This window comes from Chionomys nivalis, chromosome 9, assembly GCF_950005125.1.
Source record: "Chionomys nivalis chromosome 9, mChiNiv1.1, whole genome shotgun sequence".
Classification (NCBI taxonomy): Eukaryota; Metazoa; Chordata; class Mammalia; order Rodentia; family Cricetidae; genus Chionomys; species Chionomys nivalis.
The window spans coordinates 3,609,132-3,631,304 of record NC_080094.1 but is presented as its reverse complement, the minus strand read 5'-3'; the positions used below and the strand labels follow the sequence as shown (position 1 = coordinate 3,631,304).

Below are 22,173 nucleotides of genomic sequence, written 5' to 3'. Positions count from 1 at the left end.
CAGCCCCATGATGATACATAGATTAATAGAAATGGGTTAATTTAAGATATAAAAGTTAGCCAGAAATATGCTTAAGCTATTGGCCGAACAGTATTGCAATTAATATAGATTTCTGTGTGATTATTTCAGGAATCTGGTGGCCATGAAACAAACAAGCAGCCTCCCCCAACAGAGTTGGGGCAGCACAGGGCTTCAGGAATTGGAAGGATCTTTATGGGGTAGACTGAAGAGGGTAGCATAGGGGTCAGAAAGAGATGATGCCAGGGGGCTGAGCACGGCCGCCCAAGGGGCTTTGGGACTGGACCGTGAGTCTACGTTACATCAAAAGGAAGATGAGAAAGATGCACCAAGGTTCACAATCCAGAAGGAACCCCAAGGGCTGAGGTGCAGGGAGGGGCCTGGAAGTGAACGGGGACAGGTGGTGTCTGTCTGTAGAGCTCTGGAAGTATCGATGATTCCCATGTAGCAACGAGTAAGTCCGGAAAGCTGACTCCTCAAAGGGATGAGAGAAGGGATGCTGCTTGCCCAGAACTTCTCCCCTAATAAAAAGGCTATATATATATGACCTTGGGTAGCCGTGTCCTGGTCTCTTTCCTGGGAATAGACTCTGGAATGGAGCGTCCATGTAGGCCAGGTGGCCTGGCAGGGTGGGAGGGAGACACCTTACATCTTCCTCCGGGCCTTGGTCCCTGTGTGGAAGGTGATGCTTGTGCCCATTCCTGCTCCTCCCCAGGGCAAGCTGCGCTCTTCCAAGGCCCCAGCATGAAGAGCAGCGAGCCGGCACTCCGAGGACAGCTTGCCACCCCCACAGGGTCCCCTCATCTTACCACTGTCCACCGGCCACTGCCCCCCAGCCGCGTGATTGAGGAACTACACAGGGCGTTGGCCACAAAGCACCGTCAGGACAGGTGAGGCTGTAATCCTGCACCCTTGTAATACCCGTGAGGACCAGCCCTGCAGGAATGCTTCCTAGTTGTGCAGGGCCTGGGCTGGGTTTCTTGTTCCAATGGAACCATTCTTGATTTTCTTAGTCGGACAGACGTCATGCATATGGAAAACCAACCAGGAGACTCCTGCATGATCCCTCGGTGGGCGGGATTGGGGTCCTCCTGGGAGGGAATAGTTGGGAGAGGGGTTATTCTTAGCGTAGGCCTCTGAAGGCCCAGGGATCTAATGATGAGATCACAAGCTGTCCTGTGCCCACAGCTCACTTGATTTTGATGGTTTATGGCTGGTGTGAAGGAAATGGCCCTTGCTGGAGGACAGTGACCCCATGAACTACATGTTAGTTTGGTGGCATCTTGGAGGAATGCAATGTCTTTCTCAGGTCTCTGAAACCCTTGGTCTGAAAATTTTGGCAGGGTTTTGCATATGCCCACTTTTCAGATAGGATACAATGCAGAGCCAAGTACTCCAGGTTCAAAGCTCCAGGTTCCTTTCAAAGCTCTTTGCACAAGATGTCCAGGTCCGAGCTGAGAAATCATTTCAGGCCACCGCCACTGGAGTGTCCACCAGCTCCTGCATTGATTCCTATGTGTTTCTAGCAAAATGGGCACGTGTAACACAAGCCATCTTTCCCATTTAGTTTTCAAGGACGAGAATGCAGAGGGTCTCCAAAGAAGCGGATGGACATGCGTCTGTCCAGGACGTCCAGCATGGAGCCGGGCAAGGAGAGGGAGGAGATGTGGAGCTTTGACGGGAACTCAGAGAACAAGCGGACTTCCGTCAAAGACTCGGAGGAGAACAAGGAGAATCTGATACTGAGCTCCGAGCTCAAAGATGACTTGCTTCTGTATCAGGACGAGGAGGCGCTCAACGACTCCATCATCTCTGGTGAGGAGGGCGAGGGCCAGGGGAGGGATACCAGCCAGTGCTCCGTCTTCCGGAGCCACAGGGAAGCTGGCACTTTTCTGATATCCATTGGCTAGGAAGGGGCAGAGTAGATGGCCTGCATGAAAGCGATGGGGTGGAAAGTGAGCCATTCCCTGGAGGCGGGGGTACAAGGCCCAGCAAGGACTTTAAAGGTACTGGGTCAACTTGTGTCTAGAAGGATGGATGTTTGCTCCAACAAATGTTGGCAATGCACACAAGTGGACTGTGAGTGACTTAAGATAGCACCCCTAAGCATGACCTGGCCAAAGACATGGAGGTAGTGTACCCATAGCCAACGTCGTACATTCTTATTTTAAAACAAGATGAAAAAGGGAAGGAGGGGAGTCAAAATCAAGTAGCTGACTGATCCCCCCTCAATGGCCGCCACATCAGGAGTGACATGAATGGACAGACAGATGGACATAGGCAAGACAGGGTTTTCATAGGGTTTCTGAGTCTGCGTTTGTGTCTCTGTATTCTCCAGGGGGAGGGAGAATTCCCTGCTACTTGCAAAGGGAGCCCAGGAGGCTATCAGGATGTGCAACTTAGGGTCCTTGATTCCTAAACTCAAGGACGAACACCTGTCGTCACATTCTCACAGGGAAGCATGACTCTTGAAAGATACAATTTTTTAAATGTTTGGAAGATGACTTCAGCACCACTTCCCCCATCCAAGAAACATGATAAATATTGCTTTGGGGGGGGGGCAATTATTCACAGTGGGAACTTCCCATGAGGCCTTTCTTCTTGCCAACTACAGACAATGTCAAATGGAGCAATCGGACCCTGTCCATTGCCTCCTAACTTGAGACCCCATCCTCACCGTCTCAGCTGCTGTGTGGTATAGACAGGAAGGTGGAGGCGGCAGGTGGACCTGTGATGTGTATCTCCCACCCTCCACACATCAGCAGGGGTCAAGGTTCAGGTCTCCCATCAGCGGCTGTGCATGTCAAGGTTTAGCATCTGCCACACCGCACTCTTGATGACCCGTACAAATGTTCCAAGGACTTAATGTTTAGAAACAATGGAAGCCTTTTTAGGGACAGGCCTGGTTTCTTAGTGGCTGGGACTGTGTGCTGTAGTTAGCTGTGGTCAGATCCCAGAAGCTGAACTTCTTCAGTGTAGTAAGGGACTTCATGGACCGTGCGTTCATGTGTTTCTTGGATGCAGAGCTCCGTGCTCTGGGCTGGGAAATCTATGCTTTGTGGCCAGCAGGTGGCGCTTTGTGGCCAACAGGTGACTCTCTCTCTCTCTCTCTCTCTCTCTCTCTCTCTCTCTCTCTCTCTCTCTCTCTCTCTCTCTCTCTCCATCACTGGGCAGCAGTTTATATTCTAATCTCTGAGATAAACTGGTGAGCTGTTGGGATGAGGGAAGAAGAGATTGTGTTTGTCCTCACTGGACACCAAGTGACAGAGATGTCAGGGTGGGACTAGGTGGCCAGTGACAGCCCCAGCCAGTCAGTTAGTGCCACCTTCAGGTTTTTATTTGGAGCTGGTACTTGGTCAGAGTTCTTGTGTGGTCTGCAGCCTCTGTGAATGACATCTTGATGTGACAGGTTCTATTCTGTCCTCTATCCCTGAGATAGAGGGAAGGGAACTGGCTGGCCCACTGAATCCAGGTCTTCAGCTGTGCAGTTCCAATGCAGTCTTGTGGGTTTCCTTCTCATAGGCGTGCTGCAGGGTGCTAGTGTTGCAGGTGACCCAGGGCATGCGGCAGGGCCTTCAGAGAGGTGATTGGAGGAGATACATGGACAGTGAAGGTTATTCTGTGATCTCTATGTTCTCTATGAAAATATGACGGCCTCTTTCAAATGCACCTGGGTATTCCCTTCCTCTAGAGCTAACTTGGCTGCCCCAGGGCCTGGCCATTGGAGTTGTCAGCCTTCTTAGCACCCAGGTGTCCCCTGGCTAGAGGGTATTTCCAGACTTTCTATCAGTTGCTCATGGAGTACTGGGAAGATGTGCTGTAAATATGGGCAGGGTTACTGGCAGAAAGAGGTGCCCTCAAGGAAGGCAGCGTTGTGTGAAGACCACAAAGGGCCTGACAACCATCAGAGCTAACCTCTGGTTTCCCCGGGAAGAAATTCTGTCACTTTATCCCAGCTAAGCTCCCAGCTCTTCGGGTTGCTATTGAGTTTTAAACTTGCTACCACCCACAACTTTGTGAGCTGTGTTTGATGACAGTCCCATAGATCTGCATGTATAAATGCATGTATTCGTGTATGTATGTTTTGTGGGTGGTGTGTGCATCCTGTTGCCTGTGTTTCTTTGGAGAAACTGGCTAATCTCCAGTCAGTCTTAAACTCCAGCCACAGTTGAGAACAAAGTCTTTTTATGTATTTGTTTAGCTGTGTGTGTGTGTGTGTTGTCTTGCTCTATCACTTTCTGAGACAGGTCTCAGAAACTGAACCTGGAGCTAGGTTGCAGTCAGCAAGCCCCAGTGACATCTTGACCCTGCACCCCCACCACACAGGCTTGCGTGTGACTGTGTCGTGCTGTTTACACAGTCCCCAGGGATTTGAACTCAAGTCCTTCTTGCTTATGCAGTAAGCTCCTTACCCACAGAGCCACTTCCCCAGGCCTAAACCTTTTAGCTTTGTTTTCAGTGACAAATGACACGTGTTTAGACCATGCATTGGTAACAATGTCATGTTCTTATGTGTGACCACATCAGAATGGACAGGCCAGGATGAGCAAACAACCCCAGCACCCCGCAGTACACAGGAAAATCTCCTTCCTCCCGTGTGAAACACAGTGTTGAGTTTATATGGTCGCCCCGTGCATACCACAAGTCACTAGAGTTCTTCCCCAAGATCACCACGAGATGCTTCCATCAGCATCTCTTCTCCTACACCACACTCCTGCCTCAGATAACCACAGGTCAGCCCAAACTTCCATGAGCTTGGCAGCTCTGAATGCATCACCGAAAGCACATGGTGCCTGCCTCTCTGTGCTGGCAGGTTCTACTCAACAGAGCCCTCCAAAGTGCATCAGTGTGGTACATGATAGAATTCTGTTCTCCTTTCCTTTGCTGAAACAAATCAGTATTCTGCTCTGTGTATACACCATGCCGTCTTTCTCCATCCATTTGTAGGTTGATCATCTGTTGTGGATTTAAGAAGCAAGCTGTCCTGTAAATAGGAGGTACAGATAGCCCTCTGGCACACTGAGTTTTAAGATACATATTTACCTGTCTATGTATATGTGCCAGGAATGAGGACAGAGGAGAGTGTTGGGTTCCCTGGAGCTGGAGGTACAGGCCGTTGTGAGCTGTAGGTCATGGGTGACTGAGAAGAGCAACATGGACACATGGTCTTAACTGCTGTGCTATAATTTTAATTCCTTTGGATTGATACTCGGGAATGACACCCTGGGCATGCACTAGCTGTGCTTGCATTTCCCGAGAGGCCCAGGCTGCCTGTACAGAGCTGGATTCCCACTAGCAGTGCCTGAGGAGCTTCCTTCTTCTGCATTCCACCAACCCTCCTGTCATCTTCCCTTCCCCTGGTGGGCGAGGGCTGGCGTCCCCTGGGATGTAACTCAGTTTTTCTGGTGTGGAGTGGTGATGGTGGACTTTGCATGTATGCACGGGAGGGCTGTCTGTCCCTCGTGTGTGTGCATATATGTTTGTGCCTCTGGAGGCCGAGGGTGGCACTGGTTGCTCCCCTCTGTCGCTCTCCACCTTTTGGGAGATGAAGTCTTTCGTTGGCCCAGGGGCTCACCAATCAGGCCAGCAGGTTCACCTGCAGCCTCTTAGATCCTGCCTCTGCCTCCCCAGTGCTGGGATTTCGGGAGCATGAGGCCACATCTTATATTTTACACGCGTTCTGGGGATCTGAGCTGAGTTCCTCATGCTGTGTGGCAAGCTTCTGCGCCATGTCCCCAGCCCTCAGGGGTTCATTTCCAGTTTATATCCTTTTCTGCGTTTTAAAACTGGGTCATTACTTGTTTTCTTGTCACTGGTGTGAATTTCTTCTGCATGTTGGGTCTTGCCCTCACAGCTAATGGATGGCTTGCACACAAAACCTCCCTGGTGCTGTGGTCCTTGTTACTCTGCCCATTTCCATTCGTGTGTAGAAGTGTTTTAAGCTAATACTATCTTGGTGTGTGGTTTTTCTTTCTTTTGCACTTGGCTCTTTGGTCTTCTATAGGAAATCTTTACTCATAATGCTTTGGAACCTTTACCTAGTGTTTTCTTGTTATAATTAATTCATGTTTAATGCCTTTTCCTCATCTCATGTTGATGTTCATTATATAATGTGAGCTGGGAGCTGGGGGTGAGAGGCGAGAGCATGTGTGTGATGCAGTAGCTCAGGTCCAATGTCCATTTTCCCTGGGCACCATTTGTCAGAGATAATGTGATTTCTTCCATTGTGTGGTCTTGGCACCTTTACAGAGAGTCAGTTGACCTCAAAGTGTCTATATCTGGGCTTTCAACCTTCTCCCATGGGTGCCATTCCATTGTAATGACTTTATAGGAGAATCCGAAGTTCCTAGTGTGAAGCCAGCAGCCAGCAGGTGACAGGTGTGTAAGGAGACTGTCAACAGCGCGCACCACTCTGTACCATCAAGTCTGTACCATCGTGGTCTCTTTGCAGGCGACACACGCTTATTGAGTTGTCTGTGCCTGGTGCAGGTGCCTATGGAGGGCTTTCTGACAGTTGGTAGTAATTATTGAGTTCTCTTTGCAGCTAACAGGTTTATGGGGGTAGAGGTTCATCTTCATCATCAACTCAATTGCACTTACGGTCACCTAAAAGTCATCCTCACAGCCACACCCAGATGAGTGTTTCCAGGAGGTTTAACTGTGAGGAAGGACTCATCCTAAGCATGGTTAGCTATGCAGAATTCAAGAGGAAGAGAAGAAGGGAGCAGAAGATGCTGCTGAGCGGGCACCCACCTCTTTCTGTTCCCTAAGGACACAGTATGAGCAGCCACCTAAGGCTTGTACTGCATTTTGCCAGCCCCATTGCCCTGTCTTCCCTTCTGTGATGACTGTACGCCACCAAACTGTAAGCCAGAATAAACTCTCCCTTCTCATGTTACTTCTTTTTAATGATTTATTTGTTTTTTATGTGTATGAGTGAAAGTCTACATGTATGTAAGTGTACCACAGAGGTGCAGTGCACACTGACGCCAGAAGTAGGTTCCAGATCATGTGGAACTGAGGTCACAGGTAGTTGTGAGCCACCATGTGGGTGTTGGGAATTGAACGGACTGCTCTGCAAGAGAGGTCTCAACCCCTGAGCTGTCTCTCCAGCCCCATCTCAGGTCGCTTCCTCTCAGGCCACGATCTCACTGATGAGACCAGCACTAACATGATAAAATCTTTATGCTGTTAAAGGCATTTACAGACATCTCCGCATAGTTGAAGGGGCCGCATGGAGGTCTCTTTGCTGTTAGAAAAAGGCTCACAGAGACTCCTCTGTGCAGCTCATAAATATGACAAGAGGATGCTGCTAGACCCAGGCTTCCTACTCCCATGACTTCTTTGCACTTCAAAAATTTTTGTGCAACCCTGGGCATGTAGAACTACAAAGCAGGCATACGAACAGCATACTTACTGCCTACGAGTCGTAAACAACTTTAATTAAAGCAGTTCTTTGGTGTGCACATCATCACTTTACCATCCATTAAAGGTGAAAGCAGAGTTGCGCTCCAGCGAGATGGACGCCCCATTTGCAAACAGCCCCAAATCTTGGCTGCGTATTGGAGCCTGCAGGCCACCGAGACTCTTGGATGTCTTTCAGAGTAGATCAATGGCTAGATTTTACAGTCATCAATGCCAAGAAGGCTATTTTGCTTAAATATAGAGTTCAAAAATGACAGATGCATGTAGGGCCATATCAGAAATGGTTGAAATTCTGTCATAATCTTAAGCCAAAATTCATTAAACAACCTTTTAACTTTAAATTGAATTCAAGTCAGCAGCTCAGACATCAGTCTTTAAAGTGAAGCTTATTAACAACCCATTCTGAAGTTGCACTAACTTGGCACATCTGTGCTAAGATTCTTGCGGCTGGCAGGCACCACGGAGAGGCCTGAGGCTAGAGGGTCATCTTTGCTCTTCCATGCTGCTGTAACAAAATTCCTGATACCAGGCAGTTTATAAAGGCTGGGAACTTCTCTTCTCCCACTTGTGGAGTCTGGGGCCTCTGTGATCACGATGCTGTATGTTTAGGTGTGTGAGGACAGCAGTGGGAAGCCACCTGAACTCCGTGTTGTCTGTCTTGCTGATGTCTTAGTCTTATTCCCAACACAGAGGCTTTGTGCTCCAATAGCCTCAGCACCTTTACACCAACACCACCTGAACTGCAGAGGGACAATTTTAAAACTTCTAACCAATGTTAGTGGACGCTCCTCTGGACAGTCAGTTTATAGAGGCCCTTGGCCACCGTTAGGAGTCCCTGGGTGTTTACAAGGGTCTCTCTCTGTTGCATGGACAGACCTATCAACAATGGCAGTCTCCCTCTGATTCCCTTCTCTACTATAATGAAGGGATGGAGACATTCATGACAAGATGCAGAGTTCTTTAAAATCATCTCAGTATGGGCTGAAGAGATGGCTCTGCAGTTAAGAGCACTGACTGCTCTTCCAGAGGACCCAGGTTCGGTTCCCAGCCCCCACATTGCAACTCAAAACCTTTAGTTTATATTTAGGTCCACTAAGTATGTGGCACACAGACATACACTCAGGTACACATACAAACACATAAAATTAAATATGTTTTCTAAATTTCTGCTTGTTTTGGTAACATTGCCAGAGTAAACATGCAGGCACGACAGCTCTCAGATAGCCACCACCCAGCTCACCTCAGGTGTCTACAGATGTCACCTTCCTTCATTAGTTACCCGGGGAGGAACAGAGCCCTGGGGTCAGCCCCAGACAGTTGAGAGTGACATGGCTACAGCTCCATGTGAACACAGATCACCCGTCTTGCTCTCTTGGGACCCCTGATTTTTTTTTTTTGTTTGTTTGTTTTGTTTTTGTTTTTTCGAGACAGGGTTTCTCCGTGGTTTTGGAGCCTGTCCTGGAACTAGCTCTTGTAGACCAGGCTGGTCTCGAACTCACATAGATCCGCCTGCCTCTGCCTCCCGAGTGCTGGGATTAAAGGCGTGCGCCACCACCGCCCGGCCAGGGACCCCTGATCTTGAAGAGTGCTGCCTGGTGTCAGGGAGGCTCAGGGCCTGATGTGGGAAGGTCATTTGTCAATCTGTTGTTTTATTGGTTAATCAGTAAAGAAAACTGCTTGGCCTGATAGGTCAGAAAATTAGGTAGGCGGAGTAAACAGAACAGAATGTTGGGAGAAAGTGAGGCAATCACCATGCCTCTCCTCTCTGGGTCAGATGCGATGAAGCTCCAGCCCAAGATGAACGTACACTAGAATCCTTTCCGGTAAGTCACCACTTCGTGGTGCTACACAGATTATTAGAAATGGGTTAGTTGAGATGTGAGAGTTATCCAAGAGGCTAGAGCTAATGGGCCAGGCAATGTTTAAAAGAACACAATTTGTGTGTTGTTATTTTGGGTAAAGCTAGCCCGTGGCTGGGAGCTGGAAGGTGGAAGCGGCCCGCAGCTCCTACTACAGGGGCCACCTGGAGACCATGCAAGCATGTCTAATCATAGTGTGAGAACAGCTGATCTGTCCACATTGTGTCTGTTTAAAAGGAACCACCCCCACTCCATCTCCTAGGTACAGCTGCCTCTCCAGGGGATTGCCTGGGGTCCATGGAGGAGGGGGCACATTCCGTGGATATCCAGGCACAGGTGCTCAGATGAGACTTTTCCTCTTGCAGATGGGTGAGACCAGACCCCCATTCCTCCTCCTCATCCCCACAATCACATAGAGCTATTAGGGAGCGCCTTCCTCCTGCCAGCCCTACCCAATCCACTCCTCCTCTCTAGAGAGAAGCTATAGCCGCGTTACTTCAGGTGCCAGTGTGGTCCTGATGGCAGCAGCTGGTGGTGGGTGCAGCTGGGAGCAGCTAAGGTTCTGGGATGGTTAGATAGGTCTAGACCTACCCTCTCGGATAATTCATCTGAGCATCCTCTGTATTTCCCGCCGTCCTAGGTTCTGGAGATCATGTATGATCAAAGCAGGCAGGGTTCTCTTCTCCCTCAGAGCCCATAGCTTAGGGACACTACAGACAACACACAGGCCAGCTAGCCAGAAAGCAAATTACCAGGCGGGGTATGTGTTGTGGTAGGCACCACCTAGTTGATGGGCCTAAGAGTAATGACTAGCTCTCATAGCATGGTAACCCCCTCCCCTCAAGCCCTGGGAGGTAAACCAGGAGCTGAGGTATTCTGAGAAGGAACCAGCCATGCAAGAAGAATTAGAAATGGGAGGAACAGTTGGTACAATGACTAGACAGCACTGTACTTACTCCAGAAGTGGAAGGAAGTTTCTGTGGCAGAGTGAGCAAGCAGAGGGGAGGGTAAGGGATGTCTGGCTGGGTGCAGACTGTGTCCTCTGTAGCCCCAGGGAAGAAGAGTGTTTTTTTTTTCACCTCATGGTGATACAAGGCCGTAGATGAACCTTTGAATAGAGGTACGCAAAATAAATCAAAATCATGGTTTTGCCACTGTTGACCAGAACTTGCAAGGGTATCTTCAATCACTTTTTATGTATCTTCAGTGAGATGCAATTGACCACGTATAAACATACATTATCTGTGCAACATTGCCACGATGAGACAGTGTGACTTCTTGCCCCATTTCCTGTGCCCCCTGTGATGTTGCTTATCTCTGGCTTCCTCCCGATGCCTGTACCTCATGCCCAGGAATCTGTCAATCTTCTGAGACTAAGGGTTTATCTATGTCTTCTAGCATTTATACACGCACAACCAATATGTATGTGCGGAGGGTCAGAGATGGGAAGAAAGCATAATGATATTGTGTATGAAAACGCCATGGTGAGCCCAGAGCTGTGCACTGACCTAAAACAGACTCAAAAAGTTCTCTCAAGGCATAAAATATTCCCCCATTTTCTCTAAGAGCTGTAGTATTTTGGCTTGGGCAAGGTGGGAGTTGGGGAGATACCGTATCTGAATTCTTTGTGTGGTCAGAGACAGTCTTCCTTATATAGACCTGGAAGAGGTGATATCCATCTCTGTAGTCAACATTTTCATGTCAGGGTTCCATCTGTATAAGGTTTGCTCCAGGCCTCCCAGTCTAGGGAGCTGGCGACTTAGTCACGTTCAGGCCATTTCACCTTTTTAACTAATTACTGCCTTGTGGGGAGTCTCGTCCTCTGGGTCACATCTGCGCGCCGAATTCTTCTCCTTGGGTGGATAAGGCTCTAGATTATCCTTGGCCTAGGGAAGAAGTGGTGCTTCCGTCTGGCTTCTTCACTCATTTCTCCTCACACTCGGGGTTGTAGAAGGAACCCAGAGCCCCGTTCCCCCTGCTGAGTGAGTAATTAGTCTCTAGTCTTTGTTCAGCCTCAGCAGCTGCTGCTGGGTGCCTGGGAGGCATTCAGTTAGGGCAGGCCCAGCCCTGGCAGCTGCTGGGTGGGAGCCTTTGTGTGCTTGCCCTTCTGTTTCTTTGGGGGATTACATAGTAGAGCGTCTGGATCATAGGAAGAGACGGACAGAGGCTGGGAAAATGGCTTGGTGGGTAGAGGGCTTGCTTGCCCTTCACACTGGAGGACCTGAGTTATGATCCTAGCATTCATGTTAAAACAAAAAACACCTGGGTCTACGTGGCAGCATGTGCCTTTAATCTCTGGGAATACAGAGGCAGGAGAATCCCTGGGTCTGGTGTGCCAAACTGTCTATCTAGACCATTCAGTGAGCTCCAGGTTCAGTGAGAGACCCTGTCTCAAAATATAAGATGGAGATTGAGGAAAACACTTGTTTGATCTCTGACATCCATATATGCAGAGGACATAGCTCAGACCCATGAAAGCTCCATGATGCTGCTTCAGTCTCTCAGTGCCTATGAGCCCTGCTCAGGCAGAACTTGTAAAAGTGGCCAACCAATGACTAGTTTAGTTTGAGGCCCTCTCCACAAGGGGAAGCCCATGCTGGACACTGCCAGAGTGACTAGGAACTGGAGGCTGGATATCTCTGGATACCACAGAGACCTAGTATAGGGGAAAAAAAATCAATAAAATGATTCCTAATTGCTATAGGCATAGACCAGTGCCTAGCCCAGTCATCATCAGAGAGACTGCTGTTGGCCACTCATGGGAGCAGATGAAGAGACCCACAGCCAAACGTTAGGTGGAGAGAGAGCCCAAAGTGGAGATCTTCACCAGGTCCCTTGGCTCTCAGAAAAGCCCATGCAGGAAGGGGAGGAAGAACTGTAGGAGCCAGAGGGGTCAGAGACACCAGGAGAACACAACTTACAGAGCCGCCTAAAAGTTACTCTTGTTTAATCCATGCATGCTGAGCCACCGGGATTGTTCAGCTGAACCTCGGTCATCTATGTGGCTCTAGAACTTATGTCTTTAGCTACCTTTCTATTACCGTGATCAAACACCATGACTGAAAACAACCTGGGGAGGACGGCGTTCCTGTATCTTACAGATTAGAGCCCGTCATGCAGGAACTCAGGGCAGGAGCTGAAACAGAGGGCAGGATGGGCATGATGGAACAGTACTGACTGCTTGCTCCTCATCGCTTGCTCAGCCTGCCTTCTTCTAGCACCCAGGACTACCAGCCCAGGGATGGCCCTGCTCGCAGTGGTATGGGCCCTCCCACATCAAACATCCAGAAAGAAAATGCCCTATAGACGCTCGTCCTTCAGGGAGAACATGCCCTATAGACGCTCGTCCTTCAAGGAGACATTTTCTCAATTAAGATCTCTTCTTCCCAGATGACCCTGGGAAGTGAACATAAAAGATAACATAAACACTAACTAGCACGAGTTTGTCATCTGAATGGCCAATTTACTAGCATAGAGCCACTGAAGGTGTCCTCCTGTCTCTTTGAATATATGCAAACTTGGATGATGTGTGATCTATAATGCCCACCTCCCTGCCCCCTGCTTCTCCTTCCTCCTCCATTTGGATCAGTGTGCCTAGAGTTTTGCCAGTTGTTTCATCGACTGACTTTTTCATTTCAGCGGATTTATTTTTAGTTTCCGCTCTGTACTTCTGTGTTGCTTTATGTTATCTCCATGGTTTCCCTTGTTCTTTTTCCAGGTTACTGAGGCATACTCTAAGGCTAATTGTTTTAATAAGGGCATTCAATGCCCTAAGTATCCCCTTAGCATCATTCTGGCATATTCCATTTGCTTCAGTATCCTCTGTGTTTCTGTTATAAGTTCTTCTTGGAACTTTGGGTTTCTCGGAAGTTAAATATATATTTTAATTTAGTCTGGTTATTTTTGAAGAGTTTTTTTTTTTTATTGATTTCCAATTTTGTTCCACTCTAGTCAGAGGACATGTTTTTATGTGAATTGCGGTCTTTGAAATTTATCGACTTGTTTCATGCTCCAGAGCAGGGTATGTGTCCTGGTACGGGGGCCCGCGTCCTTGGAGGAAATGCGTGCTCTCTGATGATCTGCAGGTGGATCTTGTATCAGCCTGTGGTGCTGGAGGGTGTGTGCAAGTCTGCCTTACTGCCCGGGTTTTTGTTGACTGCTTAGGTGAATGACGTAGGAGACTGACATCCCCAGCTGTGGCAGTGCCCTCCCTGCCTGTTTTCTCAGGCTTTCCCTTACAGATTCGGGAGCTCTGAAGAAAGGCCCACCATGTTTAGGTTTTTTGTGACCTACGCACAGAGTGGCCTCTTTATGACAATGGAGCGACCCTTCCTGCTGACAAAGGTGTTTGCTCTGAAATGCTCCCTGCCCACGAATGCCCTTTTTCAGCTTCTCTGACCAGGATGAGACTAGGGGCACCCTGCCCTCCTCTTTTGCAGTGGGTGTTTTGTGGCAGCAGAGATTTTTGTCCTGATTTCCACTCATGTTCCTTTCTGTATTGAGTGTTCAGAATATTTACAGGAATATGCTTGGTTATCACATTCGAATTCACTGTTGGGAATGTGCTCTCTTTTTAAAATAGTTTATGTTATTGTGTGTCTGCGTGTAAGCATGTGCACCACATGTGTGAAGCCCAAGGAGGTCAGATTCCCTAGAACTGGAGTTACAGGTGGTTATGAGCTTCCATGAGGGTGCTGGGAATCAAACCTGGGTCCTCTGCAAGAGCAGCCAGGTTTTAATAATGAACCATCTCCCAGCCTTGTTTGTTTTTGAGGCCCGTACTTGTCTAGCACAGCTGACCTCAAAGGGACTCTATAGCTGAGGATGACCTTGGACTCCGGTTCCCCCACTTCTGCTTCTCTAGCGCTGGGATAACAGGTGGCTGCCACATTGCCTGGCCCTTACACAGCGCTGGGGATTGAACTTGGGCTTCATGTTTGCTGGGTGGGCCGTCTGCCCCCTGAGCCCCACCCTGAAGTCCGATTATGCCACCTTCACTTTGGGGCGGTCACTTACAGTAGTTGTGTCCTTTTATCTTTCTTCTCCAGTGCTCTGATTGATGTTCTCAATTTTCTTGGGCTGGAGGAACGGCTCAGCAGCTAGGAACATATTCTGCCTTTCAAAGGATCTGAGTTCAGTTCCTAGCAACTGTGTTGGGCAGCTCACAACTGCCTTTAACTCAAGCTCCAGGGGATTCAGTATCTTCTGGCCTTCAGAGAGACCTATACACACATGAAAATGCACAGCATTAAAGAATAATTTTTAAAAGCCAGTTTTCTTTAAAGAAAATTAAATAAGAATACATCTGCACATGGCAGGTGCCAGCCCCATACTCCTCTTTCCTTGTTTGGATTTCAGGTTTTCATCTGAAGTCAGTTCTTTCCCTACTGCCTAAAGAACTTCTTTTAGTCATTGATTATTGTCGCTTTCTAATTCCTGAAACAGTGTTTGCCTTTATCCTGAGAGGTATTTTTGGCATCATTGAGCTGGAATTGCCTGAGTCGTCTTCCAGTGAGTGTCTTCTCAGTGTGTCACTTCTGAGTGGCTGTGGATTCCTTCTTTACGCTGGCTGCAGCGTGCCTGTCTCTCAAGGCCATTGAGGTGTTCTCACTGTCGGGGACGGTGATGACAGGCTCCACACATTTCCTTTGTGCCGCTGGAGCTTGGCTGAGCCCTTCCCGCTTTTCTGTAGGTGTGGGGAGTTTCAGTTGGCTGACACACATCGTGAATCTATTTCTTAGTTGTCGGATGCTCTTCCAGTCCTATAAATATCTGCTGAGTTTTATTCTGGGAAGCAGCTCGGTTACTTGGAAACGGCCTCACGCATCCTGGTGTGGCTTTTATAATTTCTTAGACAGAAGCTTCACTAAGCTCCCTCCAGCTGATCACTGCTCGTTCCGAAGACCAGGACCATCTGTACACCCTTCCCAGCATCTGAACAATCACAGCACGTTCCAGCATGACTGGTGGGCACGGGGCACAGCCATAGGTCTTCCAATGTCCTTAGGCACCAGGTAGGGCCTCCATGGCCCTTATTCATAGGCAGATGCCAGCCCAAGGTGTAAGGGATTCTGCACATCCTGAGGTTATTGCTTGGCTTTCCAGCTGTGGGTCCCACAAACGCCAGCTGTGGGCCCCTTGGGCTCTTTGCTTCATCTTCTCAACTCTGACAGTTTCTTCCTGGGCCCCGGTAAGCCGCACCCCAGAATCCATCCCAAGGCATCTGCTGAACTCCTAGCGAGTGCCTCGTTCAATACTCACCTCTCCAGCTTCCCCTCCATGGATGCTTCTTTCCAAAATCTGGTGTCTACTATGCTTTGTTTTGGGGGTAAAAGGAGAACCCAACCCATACAGATTCAAACGGAGCAGAACAAGCAAGCAGAGCCCCCCCCCCATCCCTGCTGGGCTCACTAGATACAAGGCTCTCTACTCAGGCAACATGCTTCAGGCTCTTTAGATAGCACAGAAAGCTCTGTGGGGAGGAGGCACGGCCGAGCACACCTGCTGCATCTGAGTGCACTTGAGGCTGCTGCACCTGCTCGTCCTGTGTCTTTCCCTCCCTGTCATTGTCTATAGGTGCTAGTGGGGAGACAGGTGCACAACAAGAGGCACCCTAGGACCCGTGGTGTCAGGGTGAGAAGGGTGGGTGCTGGGGCAGCCCTGGGTTTCCCTTTTGGCCTGTGCTCTGGCAGGGGGCCAACTGCTCACTTCTGTGACAAAGGGGACATACCTTTTATACACGCAGGTACAGGTGCAGAAGCCGATGTGGCAGGCTTGAATGGTAGGATGAAGTCAGGTCTGGATATGGAAATACTGAGCCCTCCACAGTTAGTACTTAGCATCCAGGGGCCAGGGGAAAGCGTAGAGAAATTGAGGGGATAGACAGGGAAAGGTCTGGGTCCTGAGCACACCTGTATGAACAAGTGTGTGTGTGTGTGTGTGTGTGTGTGTGTGTGTGTACGTGTACGGAGTGGCCCAGGCGACACAGGGTTAGGAGGGCACTGGCTGCTTCAGTGGCCTGGAAGAACAGAGCAGGTAGCAGCGGAGGGTTTCTGTGTTCCTGTGACATCAGGGTGGTGGAAACAGAGACTGTAACCCATCATCTCCCCTCTGGTGTGGCTCCTAGAGGCTAAGGAGGCTGGGACTTGGGGAGTGTGCAGAGTCTCACGCAGTGTGTAGCAGGCATGGGGAGCAAGCAGAAGGCCAGGTGTGGCCCCGTGCAGCATCCACAGAGAGCAGAAGGCCAGGTGCGGCCCTGTGCAGTCAGCTGCTGGATGGGCCACTCTGGTACCCAGGAAGGAACCAACACCCCTTCTTTCTTCTCAACACCCTGACTTTTAGCCCACATTTCTTGAATAAATGTGTCTGTAGGGATGAAATATTTAGGTCAATCCCCAGAATTTTAAAAAATCTAGTTCTGGAAATCTGTGAATGAAGCCAGGTTTCCTTGTTTTATGGAGGATAAATTTTCCTCAGCATCTTTTTCAAAACTGCTCAGACACATTCTCCTTAGGCCCTTGTCTACTTTATACCAGGAAACCATATTTATGCCAGAACAAACTCACAGTAAAGAAAACCAAAATGAGTGAGTAAATTGATTCTTGCCTTGCTTTAATCCTCAATTTGTAATGAAATTATGAATATTTACGAAATTGACTTCATGTTCATGTATCTCCATTATAATGCATTTCTCGTTTTCCTTGTTGATGTTATAAATGATTTCTGTTGCAGTAACATGTTATCTTAGGGTTTCTATTACTGCGATGAAAGACCAAAGTTGAGAGGAAAGGGTTTATTTGATTTACACTTCCACATCACTGTTCATCACTGAAGGAAGTCAGGACAGGACCTCAAACAGGGAAGGATCATGGAGGCAGGAGCTGATTCAGAGGCCATGGAGGGCGCTGCTTACTGACTTGCTCCCCATGGCTTGCTTAGCCTGCTTTCTTATAGACCCCAGTACCACCACCCCAGGGATGGCACCACCCACAATGTTCTGGACCCTCCCCCAGTGATCACTAATTAAGAAAGTGCCCTACAAGCTTGCCTGAAGACCTATCTTATGGAGGCATTTTCTCTCGACTGTGCTTGTTTTGTGTGTCTGTGGGGGCTGGCTCTGTCTCAGGCTGTTTCTTTTCTTATTTCTTCAGTGATGTTTATGGTGTGTATGCACATGTAAGATGCAACTCAACCAGGCAGACCCAAGACCAGCCTGGTGATTCATTCACCGGCAGGATTCTACACTGACTGCCTCTGGTGTCCTCGTCTCTCTGGGGAAAGTGGCTGCCATTGAACCAAAGTCTAGTGGAGGAGACAGATGACGGGCAGTTAACAAATGTCAGTCAAAAGAAGTAAAACAGGAGGCTGGGGTCATGGCGGAGACTCTGATCCAGTGGCGTCCCACGTCCAAAGAGAGGTCATCTATAGGCAGCATCAGCAGGGCAGGGGGAGGCAGAGGAGCTTCTGGGTGGCATGTTCTCGGTACTGAAAGTACATGTGTGTGGTTAGACAGTGGAAGGTGCGGGGGTGAGAAGGCAGTACTACTCGGGGTTGGTGTCACAGTCACAGCAGGTAGAGTTACTCTGTAATCCATGGCCCGGGTGCAGATGGCTTCAAAAGACGATATAGGCCATGACTGTTCAAGTGCCTAGTTCCTGGATGATCCCTACTGTGGAGTATGTGACCCCTGAATGGGGGCCTAATAACACACCGTGGCATCGTGCACCCCTCCCCTGCCCACTGTGCCCCTGGAAAGCGGTCAGTGTAGCATGTGTGGGACTCCCACGTTCAGCTCCTGGCCCCTGGTCCACGCTCCTGACAGCATCCCCTGAAGGCCATATGAAGCCGGTCAGCTAAGGTATTTTCTCATCCCGGTGGGTCTCACAGGCACTTTGCCAAGGAAATGCAAGAAGGAGCTGCTGGCGGTGAAGCTGAGGAACCGGCCGAGCAAGCAGGAGCTAGAGGACCGGAACATCTTCCCCAGGAGGACCGATGAGGAGAGGCAGGAGATCCGACAACAGATAGAAATGAAGCTCTCCAAGTAAGTGTCACGTGCAGAGGCAGGGCGCGCAGATGGGGAAGGGTCCGGGCAGGTCGTTCAGCCCTTGACGCTACGCGGGATAGATAGCTGTCTGTTGGGGTTGCCTGTGTGCCTGTGGCTCAGCAGCATCCCTGGCCTCTGCCCATCATGTTCGAAGTTTTCTCAGTATCACCAACTCTCCTCACGGTGAGCCAGTGGTCTGCGTGAGTCCGGGGAGATGTGTGAAGGAGGGAAGGGCCTGGACCAAATGGCTGAGGACATGGTTTCTGCGGCTGGCTACAGACTGCCCCTCAGAGCTTCCACCCAATCATCTTCCTCTAAGAACACAGGTTCTACTTTGCTAGATCATCCGAGTCTTTGGGAGAAACTGTGCCGACGTGAATGTCTAAATTCAGTGTCACACTTTGGGGGCCAGAATGTGCACCTCATTCTATGTGCTACAGGATGAGGGATGCACTAACAGTTCCTATAGTCAGTCACCATTGGGGGTCAGGCTCCTCTCCTCTTGCCTCAAAGTCCTCTCTGTGGCCCACAAGAACAAGTGATGTCCTACAGTCCCTGAAGGCCACCAGGTGATGGTTGCTCAGCAACCAGGTGGTCACTCACCCTGGATGAAGACAGACTGTGCTGTGGGTCAGGCCAGAGGGGAACTGCCTGGCCTTGGACTACAGAAGGCGGGGCTTCAGAGTATTCATAGAGGGTGGGGCTGTGGAGGGCGGGGCCGTGGAATTGGAGCTGTGAAGGGCGGGGCTGTGGAGGGTGTAGCTGTGGAAGGCGGGGCTGTGGAGGGCGGAGCTGTGGAGGGCGGGGCTGTGAGGGTGGAGCTGTGAATCACCTGCCACCTGCGGACAACAGTGCTGCCCAGCACCTCAGGATGGGGGCTGTGGGCTGTGGGAGTTGGGCTACCGGAGAAGCTGCAAGCAGCTTAGCTGCAAAGGGTGGGTCTGGAAGCTGTGGAGCTACTCGGTTTGGGAATTTCTAGGACCGGGATTCCCCTTGGTTCACAGAACCAGGAACTAATTTTAGACTCTGGGATCTAGTGTAGTAGCTCCTCTGTTGCTTGTCACCACGTCTGAGAACAGAAAAGCGTCCCAGAATTAGATTCAGAGAGCAGGAGGCGGTGAGTCTCCCCTGGAAGTTAGAGGTGGCCTCTGGTGTCCCCATATCTCCCTGCAGGAGCAGTTTAATTAGCCCTCTGCCCGTGTGCCATCTTAGGACCTTCCACATTCTACTGCTGAATAATTCAGCCTCCGGTTGCCATAGCAACACATCATCTGTGGTATTCCCAGGAGTGTTGGGGTTTCCTTGGTGGTTTTTTTTTTTTTCTATTTCCAAATCTTAAAATTTTAATCTTCTGTGTGCTGTGGGGCTTCTCTGAGTGAAGGGATCCTTGTCTCCCATGCATGCACACCCAGCATGCCTAGTCTGGGTCCCCCTGTGAAGTTGGGGTCCCCCCTATGGGGTGAAAGTCTGTGATGATGCCCGTCCCTCCTACACAGTTGCTGAGCTTGCCCTTCACATGTATGTGGGTGAGCGGGCGAAGTCCTGGTTTGGCATGGACAAAGGCATCCTGGGAATCACATGCAAAGGCCTGTGTGCCCCCTTGGTGCTCTCCACACACTCTCAAGAGCATTAAATACAAAGACACCACTGACAGGGTCCCATAGTGACAGGGTCGACCTTGAACTCCAGACCCTCCTGCCTCAGTCTCCCCAGCACTGGAGTCACAAGCGTGTGCTGGCTGTCACTCTCAAGTACTGACTGCGTGCTGCAAGTTGAGTTTATCCGCTCCTGTCTCAGCCATCCTTGCAGCTACACAGTGATGGAGAGAGGTCCTCATTCTTGTTTCTCACGCTTTGGGGAGTGGTTGCGGTTTCCTGCCAGGGTGCTGTGGGAGGAGAAGGAGGGGTACTAATCGGACGGTCCCAGAGTGCCCAGTCAGCCCCCCCCCCCCATGAAGCCTTCCAGACAGTAAGACATCAAGGGGTGCTCTAGCTTGGTCATCGCTTGGCGCTGTCTCCTATGGGTTTTGGCTACATGTGGGGTGTGCTCGGAGTTCTGACCAAATACACTGTGCCTGGTGCACAGATGTCTGCACCCATAGGGGGCTGAAGAAGGCATGCAAAGTTCCCCACACACATAGTTTAGAGATGAGGAGATACTTTGTAAAAATACTCAGAAATGACCTTGGCCTCAGGAAGGTGGGTTTAGATGGCTGTGCCCTGTCACAGCTGTGGCCAAGGGCTCCTCCCACTTTAGGAAGTGGAGACAGTGGGGCCGATAGCTTTTTAAAGATTCCGGGTCACTCAAGAGGAACAAGATCGCATTCCTGGCAGGAGGTACTAACTGAGAACGGCTACTGCCAAGGCCAGGCATCCTCAGGGGTTGCTTGTCATAGGCACAAGCTCTATAAGCCACCAGCAGGCCTCCTGGTCTGAATAAATGGGGTCACAGGTGCTAACAGCCCATGTGGCCTTAGAGCTTCTGTGGAGCAGATGACAGCCTTGTGCCTAGAGTTAGTTGATGGCTTGTTTGGGCCAAGGCTCTGGACAGGCGCCTCTTGAGTGATGCATTGCCGGCTTCTTCTTCAGGCTCCCTAGGGGAGGCCTTTATTCTGGGGCTGAGTGAGAGGCTGATTAAACTCAATAGTCTCCTCCAGGGGTTGGCACTTAGCGCATTAGCACAGCAGTTAAATGATCCCAGCTTCTCTCTGTACACTGTGTTCTGCCACATCCAGAACAGACAGACTGCTACCACTGCGCCCACAGAGAACGCAGGGTCTCAAGGCAAACAGCGTCAGGCACACCGGCGCCACCAGTCAGTCACTTCTCCCGCGCTTGTCCGCCTTGAACTCTGAAATGTTTTAGGAGGTTGCGTGATGCTCCACATGTTCTGCTGAGGCTGCAGAGGAGGTCACGCGTGGTGCGAACTCGTCTGTGGACACAGGGCTTTGGAAATATGCAATCTTCTCGACTTAACAGGAAAAACACCTGCTGCTTCTAGTTGCTCAAAAGCCAGTCAGTCCTGTCTGGAGTGTGCGCATCCACCGCATAGGCAGAGGTCACACTGTTAACAAACTTCAGAGAGTCTTTGCTTTGAGTCTCTCTCCTGCCCTGGCTTTGAATGTGTATGAGCCCAGTTCACCATGGGCACTTTAAATCCACTCCTGTGAGCATCGGCCTCGGAGGCCATCATGGTCGTAAGGGAGCTGTTGCTCCAGTCCTTCTTGCTTGTTTGGAGCTGTGCACTCACAATCCCCTTGGAGGCTTGCCCGAGGGTCCTGGGGTGGCTTCTCGGCATAACTGCAGTCTTCACATGAGGAAAATGGACATACCACCAAGCCACAGGTAACTTGAGCCCCACTGGAAGCAACTGGACTCTCAGGAGAGGTTATGGGCAGGCAGTGGGGTCTGTGCCATCAGTCTGGAGGAGACAAGAAGCAAGGCTGCTCTGAGCTCAGCAGCCTCGTGTTATCCCCTTTGTGTGGGGTGTGCGCCGAACCCTCCAGCCACTCAAATCTTCACAGGGCCAGCCCAGTGCTATCTCCGGAATTACATGGCAGGGAACATTGGTAGACAGTTGTTCCTCTGATGCTTTCCGGTTCTCATATCTGGTTCTCAGAGGAGGTTTGTGAAATGCAGATCTCCAGAACCTTCTTCCGTCTCCTAAGTGGGCAGCCAGGGAGGGGGAGGGAGGAGAGAAAGACAGGGACAGTGTGTCTCTGCGAGTGTACACACACATGAGGAGCATGGCCACAGTCCAAGCATGGTGTCTGAGGACAAGCTCAGGTGTCATTCCCACCTTGTTTGACTTAGGGTCTCCTGTTGCTGA

At 50.0% G+C, this 22,173-nt stretch overlaps 1 protein-coding gene across 3 annotated transcripts in view; it reads left to right on the top strand.

Annotated features, from left to right (window-relative positions):
* The window catches only part of Phactr3 (phosphatase and actin regulator 3), a 201,617-nt gene that overhangs the window by 150,866 nt on the left and 28,578 nt on the right, over positions 1–22,173 (top strand). For all 3 annotated transcript variants that reach the window (XM_057780692.1, XM_057780693.1, XM_057780691.1), the window contains exons 6-8: positions 734–908; positions 1,586–1,833; positions 18,189–18,342. In XM_057780692.1, the coding sequence (XP_057636675.1) occupies positions 734–908; positions 1,586–1,833; positions 18,189–18,342 (577 nt within the window). The remainder of the gene's footprint in view (positions 1–733; positions 909–1,585; positions 1,834–18,188; positions 18,343–22,173) is intronic.